The sequence below is a fragment of the Phoenix dactylifera genome, chromosome 5 (genome assembly GCF_009389715.1).
Source record: "Phoenix dactylifera cultivar Barhee BC4 chromosome 5, palm_55x_up_171113_PBpolish2nd_filt_p, whole genome shotgun sequence".
In the NCBI taxonomy this organism is placed as follows: Eukaryota; Viridiplantae; Streptophyta; class Magnoliopsida; order Arecales; family Arecaceae; genus Phoenix; species Phoenix dactylifera.
Window position 1 is genome coordinate 18,610,188 of NC_052396.1, and position 9,225 is coordinate 18,619,412.

Consider the following 9,225-nt stretch of genomic DNA (forward strand, 5'->3'; position numbering starts at 1 on the left):
GACGAGGAAGGAAGGGTGGTTCATCAACAGCAGAAGTGACCGACCGAAGAAGCCTCGGATGAGGAGACTTCCAAGTCTACTCGGTGGAAATTCACCATCATACATACAGCACCAACAAGTCTCAAGAGTCCATAGAAAAAGAGAAGGCGACGACGGCAATAAAAAAAGAGCGCCTTACAGAATAGAATATTTTTGCAACTGGGTGGGGTGGTCAATAAAGGATGGCTGCTATTGGTCTCCATCCTGAACCGCAACAATTTTTTTGGTCTTTCTGTATTCGTTTGACTTGAGAAAAGAAATTTATCATGTTCATAAACAAGATTTTTTGAATAGTTGAATCTGGTGCTCTTTGGTCACCTCTTCTTCTTACTTTTTAGGTTCTATACATGATGGAGCCTTTTGCTTTTTTCCCTGCTATGATTTTAGAGGGCGATGGAGCTGAATAACATTCTCAATAATGATAAATAATTGGATTGAAACATCTTGATGCCAATGAATTCGCTATATCAACAAGGAATTGCAACTCACCAGATTTACGACAAAGAAGCTCGCTGCTCCGTGGCGACAGAAGCTGACGATCTCCAGATGGCTTTGGACAACCATCGCGGCAAATCATTTTAATTCAATGCAGGGGTACCATGACTTCACCAGCTGATTCCTTGACATGCAATTTTAAGTCTTGCAAATGGATAGGTAAGTTAGTATATTACAGAGAAAAGAAAAATAAAAGTTATTCGCTTTCATGATTACCGAAATATGGACTTGGAGACTTGGAGTTGTCCCAGCATCTGCTTTCTATTTTGACGTACCAATCAGCCTAAAATTCGGATGGCATCTTCACCCCTAATAATCATAAGGACAAGCCAGAAGCCTCATTCCATCAGTATGGTCTGATATATTAACCATCTTTCGACACTGGTCATAATTTTTTTTTTTTTAAGAACCTTCTGAAACGGATTACCTAAAAACCCTTCCTGCATTCACTTGTCTTTGTTCTTACTAAAATATATTTGGACACTTTGTGTATAAAGGTCCTTGGTGCCTCCTAACCTTCTTTTAGTATATCTCTGTCCTATTTGCCACATCTATTTCAGCTGGCATCATCTTAAACAAAATCCAAATTCTATTTTCTAATAATTAAAAACAGATTTTACAGGCTAAGCATCAATAATAACCATAATTAACAAGTCGTTCATATAACATATAAAAGTTCATTGATCAACTTTTCTCACCAATTGAAAGATGCACACGTTGTAAGTACATTGACAGTTCTCTATTTCAAGTAACTTGAAACCACGTAAGGAGAGTCATGGTATGCCTCCTAAATACAAAGAGGGAAGCCTGTGCAAGAAAAAGGCAGGCCATACTGTGAAAAGTCAGCAGACAGAGATAACAAAAGTTTCTAAAGACGAAAGTATTTTGCATCAGTGGTTAAATGCGAGGTCGGGCTCACCTATGAGGCTATGACTTGATGCGGGCAGGAAAGAGGCTTTGACATCCGCCACAGACGAAGAGGGTCGAATAGCAGGACTGATATGAGTACACTAGCAAAAGCACAAATCCTAGGGAAATTGAACATACAAAAGCTCCTAGACAAGCCTGTAACCCCCATGCCCCCTCCCACCATAATATCCATAACCTCTTCCTCGGTTGTCTGATCCCCTGAAGTTACCAGGATGAGCAGGCCCATGGTTGCCACGACCCAAAGGAGTCCCCTGCTGGAACTCACCAAAAGTCTGCAAGCCAAACTACAGTTTCATCAATTTATTCAGTTAGCATCATTAAGACTTCTATCTGAAATGCAGAGATAAGCAACTCCACACCTCTGTATCTAATTTCATTCGCTCAGAGAACTTCATACGGCCACTCCATGATCCTCGGTTAAGTGAGTTGCAAGAAAGATTGTCAAAGAAGTCATCTTTATTATATACAGGCTGCAAAACAGGACATCAATAAAGTTGTAATTGAATTGCTTCAAGTCAAAGCAGAAGCTAAATGCTTGACCCTATTTAAGAACTGAAATCTTATCATCCCCAGAAAGCTAGCGATTGCTCATTAACAAGCATGTTTTCTGCCTCTAGGTCATTTCCTACAGTATATTCTACAGTTTGGCCCACATAGTTATCAATATTCAAACCACTAATCAATCAAGAGCTTTTTTGGGGGGTACATAATTAATTAAGAGCTTCATCAAGCAGCAGCATGGGTAACATTGCAGAGTGCTGAAACAAGCTTATACAAGAGGTTCAGGTCAGTTCAGGTTGGGGACCAATCCAGAACAAAACCAATTTCAATAAGATCTCAGTTTTTGTAATTTCAATGCCAACCAATCAACGGTGGAAAGAAACTAAACCAATGGACTAAGATAAGATTGGCCCTAAAACTTCCCAATTTTCTTTAAAAAATCAGCATAAGAATCTATTGATTCTTTTCTTTCAAGAAAACCCATTTAAACCAGTGAACAAAATAAACCAACAACAAATATATTCAACAACCTCATACAACAACAAAATCCAAAAAATAAACTATAAATCTTGTACATGATATGTTAACAAAACAAAAAAAAAAATCCAATATTTTGTTTAAGAAAACAAAAATTATCATAATCTATGATAGCTGATTTAATACGCCATACAAAATTAATAATATATAAATATTGATTCATGTGGTTCGGGTTAGATCAGGTTATCAACCACTTTGACTTTGAGTTGGACCAACCTATGTTAAAATCTAAACCACCAATGAAGTCGGTTCAGTTCACCTCAGTTCTTAGGTTACCCCAGAACCGCGTGCACCACTAGCTGAAACTTAGGCAGGATATGAGATGTGAACTGTGCTGCAGTCAAATTTGTGCCGACTATCTGCAAGTTCCACAAGAAATTAGATTTTGGCTTAAAGACAGGTTATAAATTGAATAGTTCAATGAAAGGCACCACAAATACAGGCTTGATCACATTACACAGCGAGCAAACAAGCCTTCACTTTGACCTGGTCATCCAATAGGATCTCAAAATTTTTCAGCATCATTGATTTATGTAGGCTCGTTTGGTTCACGGGAAGCATTTTCCGTTCTAGGAATATGATTCCTGAGAAACAAATTCCTAGGAAGAGGATGCATAGGAAAGTACTTTTAGCATGTTTGGTTGACTATGGAAAAGTGACAAATTTTCAAAGTGTTTATGTTTGGTTGGCCATCCACTTTCCTGGGAAAGTTATGTATAATTCCTATTATGCCCTTAATAAAAATTAGGTCTTTAATGCCTCTTTAATGCTTCTTTAATGCTGAAGGGCCTTTTTGGAAAAAAAATAAAAATGGAGTGATTCCCGCCTCATGGGAAAGTAACTTTCCCATATTTCTCATGGGAAAGACTTTTCCATGAAATGTGGGAATCATATTCCTATGAAAATACAACTTTTCCATCTCTCTCCTTTGAAAACTCCAACCAAACAAGAGGCATCTCATTACTTTCCCGTTGACCACACTTTTCCCCCTTCTTTTCCCGCGAACCAAACGAGCCCGTAAAATATGTGTTTTGACTTTCAAGCGTCAGACAGAACAATCAAGAGAGAAGAATGGAACATAAAAGAAATGATAAACAAGCATGTCTCACTTTGTGGCCAAGCTTGGGATCTTGTCCATAACCCTCTTCAACCTCCACATTATCGTGAATTGGATTTTCTTCCATTCCATTTCCTTTTGTCCTTCTTAGTTTTACCTTGCCATGCGACCCCCAAGCTTCATCTTTGTTAAACTTCTCATTCATGGCCGTAAAATCAAATTCTTCGGTGAACTGAGCCACCCTACCCTGACCCTACAGATTTAAGCAGACAGCCAAAATTCTAGTAGTGAGAACAAACTCAAAGTTTCTTTGATAATAACATTCAACCATATTTTGATATGTATACCTCAATGGCAGGATACCATCTAATCTACCATTGGTATGTGTCTTATAGCTAACAAAAACAGGTATAAACTGCAATTATCTTATTTAAAGCCATCAAGCAGATTAAAAGACCTGAAAACTACATGTCACTTATATATTGTCCACTGCATAGCTGCGCTATTAGGTGTTATGTGCCCTCTGTCCATGCATCCAACCACCTCACATGGTTCGCCAGTTCCACCATAGCTACCATTTGTTGAAGTGGAGCATAGTGCAGGGCCAAGTGAGAAACGTCTCTTCTTTCGGTTTATTCATTGATCCTTTGAAGATAAGTATGTTTTAGGCATAGCATTTTAAACGCATCTATTTGAATTTGAACTTTCATTTTTTTGCAACTCCTTTAATCAGATAAAGCAGGTTAACAGTGCATTGACAACTGATAACATTTACTGCTTTGCAGGCCAAATTACAACGATTCTCGTAGAAGATCGGTAGTATAGGCCATATATCTACATTTCTACATTCAAAGAGAAACTCAGGTTAGAAAACAGTTGGGAATAGCTCTCCTTATGTTCTTGAATGGGAAGAAATATCCGATTCCTTTCAATCTTAACATATGTAATGAAAATGAAGTTTCCAGTCCCTCTCCTGCAAAGGTGCAGTAGAAGTGAGGTTGCCGATAAAAGTCAAGTGAGGTCCATAAAGAATAGTGAAAGTGAATTTAAAAAACAATGAACTTTAGAGATTTAGCCATTAAAATGTCCTCAAATGAAGCAGATCTCTTAAAAAAGTGGTGCTCAGAAGTTGAAATATGATTATAAAGATCAAGAAAATCTGAATTTCTTAATTTGTGAGTTATCATGAATGCAGCTGCATACAAAATCACGATCCAAGCCTTCCCAAAGTCAAAATTCTTGCCCCTGCTTGACAGCTGTCCAACATTTGTGAGTTAGTGGATGCTAAGAAACCATGAATTCCTACAAAGGAAAGGCAAGAGTTCCCAAAATAAAATGTACAACTTAATAAAAACTGATTCACGGAAAACTAGTTAGCCGATATCATTTTTTGAAATGATGGAGAAAAAACTCCATCAAAAGCTGACTCCATTAATGCCAATCTGAAATGTTGATAGATGGGTTATACTTTCTATTACTATACTCAATTCTGGTTAAAAGTGAGGGTATGCATGTATCTATTCATGCACACATGTAAATAAGCTACTCCAATACATTTAAGGTAATGAACTAGGATCGCATTATAAAGGGAGTATCTTGGCGCAATAGTAAGGTTGCTTCATTGTAACCTAGGTATCACGGGTTTGAAATATGGAAACAGCCTCTCTACACATGAGAGTAAGGCTGCATAAATTTGACCCTCCTCAGAATCTGCAGCAGGAGCCTCATGCATTAGAGTGCCATTTTTTTAAGTAGGACCAAAAAATATGTCAGCTAATGGTGCACACAGCTTCTGATTCATTAGGCTTCAGTCCTTCTTTTCAGATATATCAACATTTATTGGCATATGACAAAATGTGATTAACAAGAATCTATCAGTATTAATCAAGTGTTACATAAAATGGTCCAAGTTCTTCATTTTCTTTTTTTGAGGAATTCAAAATGTCATTCATCATTCCACCAAATTTTGATACCTACAGCTCAATGCCAACATAAATCTCATCTATGCATATGCCTGTAGCTAACAGAAACAGCTGTGAACTGCAATTACTTTCTTTTAAGCCATCAAGCAGCTTACAAAGGTCAAAAAACTGCATCATATAGATTTAATTTCATTTACTTCTTTGATCAGCTAGACAAGGTTAGTACAGTATTGACAACTTGCAACAAGCAACATGCTTTTCAGGCCAAATAAAAATGATTGCCATAGAAGAATGGTAATAGGTTATAAACACCTATATTCTAAGTAAGAACCACGATTAGAAAACAGTAGGTGAAGTGACACTCCCATTTCTCTGCAAACATTTGAATCCTTTCGAATGTCAATAAACATCATGAAAATGAAGTTTTCAGTCCCTCACCCCAAAAATATGCACTAAAGTGGGAGATTAGGAGAAGTCAAGAAAGATCCATAAAGAGAAAGGAAGACGAAAATAGCAGTCCACAGAAAAAGATAACTTTAGAAATAGACACTAAATGGACTCAAATGAAACAGGTTTATTAGGTAAAGTGATGCACAAGTAGTTGAATTATCATTACAAGGGAACCTATGTTTCATAATTTTGTGAGATATCATTGATAGAGCTCCATCGGAATCACAACTACAAGTTTTTACATTGCAAAATCAAAATTCTTGGTCCTCCTTTAGATTTCTCATATAAAGAAAGCCAACCTTTATCCAACCATTATGGGTTAGTCAGATGTTTGGATTCACAGGATTCAAAAATCCCAATTTAAGTTCCAAAAAGCAAAGGTGAGAATACTCAAATAACATGTACAATTTCAGAACATTCTTTCTTGGAAATTAATAAGACAATGTCATCATTTGAATTGATAGAAAGAGAAGTTCTTGAAAGCCGAGTTCATCCATGCAATCAGCAATATTGATAGATAGGGAGATATGTTTTCCTTACTCAGTTCATCAAATATTGCATTCCTGCATGCATGTACCTATATAGGTCATTCCAATAGTTGAAAAGCAATGAACTATTGACAAATCATGTCTCAGGTAATGGTGTGCACTGCGCACAACTTTTGGGATGTTAAGCTTTAGCTAATCATAGGACATAAAATAGTCCAACTTCTTCATGCTTATGAATCAATTCTACTATTAAACACAAACATCTGATTGCATCGGTCAGGCTGTACTGCGGTTGTCAACCATGTCCGCACCCATGCATATGGCACACGTTAGACTCTAGTACTTAGATAGTTAAAACCATGTAAATTAACATTCAGAAAGTCAAATATCGCTAATGTTCTTCCGCCTCTGTCCATGTCCTCTTCTTCCATATGCATGGTTGACATAGTAAGCCTACAATCTCCACACTTCCCTCCAAGCAACAACTATACTGATGCATATTAATTCATCCATTTGGGAATGTGTAGGTAATGTTCTAGATATAACCGCCTACTCAAATTTACTTTATAAGCAATACTGATGTTAAATTCACTTAAAGACGATCATGATTCAATAAATTAAAGAAAAATCTTGTGAAACTAAATTATTGAATTCAGATAGACTTCCACATCATTTCAGAGACACTCTTAAGAGAAAGCACAATAAAAAAAAATGTAGCAGTAAAGGGCAATATGTCCTTCAGAAAATAACAAGAGCTGCATGCAGGACACAACTGACCTGCCAAAACAATTTTGTCTATCCATTTAAAACAGATATAAAGTATCATCATACCTGTTGGGAAAGCAATCGTAATGGCAACAATGGTTCCTGAGGCAGTGAACTAACAGACGATGGTGGGTTTGATGATGGTGACAATACAGCTGCCATGTCTTCTCGCTCAGGGATCAGTCTCTGGTTAGAGGAGGATGCTGTTGGTCGAGATTGTGTAAGCTGATCAGGGGTCAGCAGAGGAGGCAATGTAGTTAAAGGAGATGTAGTGGACCCCAAAATTGAAGATGAGGAATAAGGTAAACTTGGCAAGGGAAGAATTGGTATCGCTGAAGATCCAGCTTTGCTAGAAACCGAATGCATGGAGGCATTTAAATCTTGATTAGATGAAGAAAATGAGGACTTTATCCATGAATAAGAAAGAGACGACAACGGATGAGACGTTGAGAAGGATCGCTGGATACTGATAAGAATACATCAGCAGGGTTAGAAATTGCAAAATGAGAAGTGTGGCAGCAGATGTGCAAGTTAAATGGGCAGGGTCTGTGAAATTTGGCATGTTTGTTGTGCCTGACTTTCAGGTAAGTGCAACTGATCCTGCACCATTGCTGAAGGGGGTTGTGAAGGAAACAAATGCTGTTTGGGAGACTGGCCACCTAGCACACCAGTATATCCTTGCCAACACGTAGGCGTACTAAAAAGAGGTCCTGTTTATATTTTGAAAAAGCAGGCAAGGAGGCCTCGGAACTGAGGGGCCCCAGATTGATACGGTGAAAATGCATCTGAATATGATGACCTGGCTAAAATGACCAGGAAGCAGCACCACCTCCAACTGAAGCTGACTGTACTAGGTTTGTAGGCGTCATGTGACTGCAAAGCACATGATGGAAAGATACTGCACATACAATATGCAGCACCAAAAAGGAAAAAGAAAATCCCAATGTCAAATAAAGTATACCTGAATAATAGCTGGATCATTGTGTGCCTGAGGCTTTGTAAGAACTGGAGATGACTTCACTTGCAAATCCTAAAAATAGAATAAGCTAAAAATGCATCCACTTAATGAAACTCAAACACAGGCTGTGGTCTATTTAACACGAACTGATAAGAAATACATTCAAGGACCTTCCTGCATTGAATTTTCTAAAATTATTCAGCTGTTGAACTTTGTGAAAATTGAACTTAACATTAACATTTAGAAACATAATAATAATACTGTCACCTGAGCAGTAAAAATTATACAGCGGAACAATTATTCCAAATGGCATCATATCCAGAACAATCATGTTGAAGTCATTTTCAGATGAGATCATATTGCTGCTTTTTCTCCCTATTCTTGTCCTATGTCAGTGTAGACTAACACATTCCACCCATGAAACTTCTGCTTCAACTCCCCACAACTAAGAAAACACCAGAACTCGCCAAAACTTATTCGCAAAGATATGCTAATAAGCAATTTCAAGTCATCAGGTCAAAAGTTTGAAAAGCTTCTCATACAACACAAAACATTTCCTATCTTGTAATACTAGTGTCTGGCATGTGATGAATGTGAAGAAATTAATGGAATGGATGTTTAAAAACAAAAAACAGCTTCTCTACTTTGCAGTTCCATTTCCTTCATATGTTGGGACTTCTGATGTAAGTGGCATGATGAAAAGAAGAAGGGCCTCAAAGCTATGTTAAACGGGTTTGATTATGGCGTCACAAGTAGAACTTGGCAAACTAGCCCACCTACCGTTTCGGGTCAGTGTTGCGTTCAGTTCGATACGGGCCGAAGCGTCCAATTCAGGTCGATTCGGCATACCTTGGGTGGAATGCCTAGACAGCAAGCAAGCATGTATCTAGCGCTTGTATTGATCAAATGATTTGTAACCATATTTACGTGCATACATATGCATGCTTGCATGCAAGTATTCATGTACTGTACATATGTATGTAATTGCAGGAAAACACTAGAAAGCATCATACTGATAAAAAATAAGGTTGTTAACTACATAATTTATTCCAATCAAATCTTCTAGTTTGATTGCTTAAGTTT

The 9,225-nt window shown here is 37.6% G+C and overlaps 1 protein-coding gene across 7 annotated transcripts; it reads right to left on the minus strand.

Annotated features, from left to right (window-relative positions):
- Positions 1-631: 631 nt before the first annotated feature.
- Positions 632-7,622, minus strand: LOC120110915 (protein decapping 5-like). 7 transcript variants are annotated; one of them, XR_005512058.1, is made up of 7 exons: positions 7,251-7,622; positions 3,612-3,812; positions 2,762-2,861; positions 1,824-1,934; positions 1,454-1,736; positions 751-1,341; positions 632-678 (listed from the first exon to the last, which is right to left on the minus strand). XR_005512058.1 is itself a non-coding variant. In XM_039126956.1 (7 exons), the coding sequence occupies exons 1-4, from the start codon at positions 7,548-7,550 to the stop codon at positions 1,590-1,592; spliced, it is 759 nt and encodes a 252-aa protein (XP_038982884.1). In that variant the 5' UTR covers positions 7,551-7,622; the 3' UTR covers positions 632-678; positions 751-843; positions 1,233-1,341; positions 1,454-1,589. The 7 variants fall into 7 exon arrangements, 4 of the variants coding, with proteins under 4 accessions (XP_038982884.1, XP_038982883.1, XP_038982882.1 ...); XR_005512057.1 differs by having other exon boundaries at positions 2,719-2,861; XM_039126956.1 differs by lacking the exon at positions 2,762-2,861 and having other exon boundaries at positions 751-843; positions 1,233-1,341.
- Positions 7,623-9,225: the final 1,603 nt, after the last annotated feature.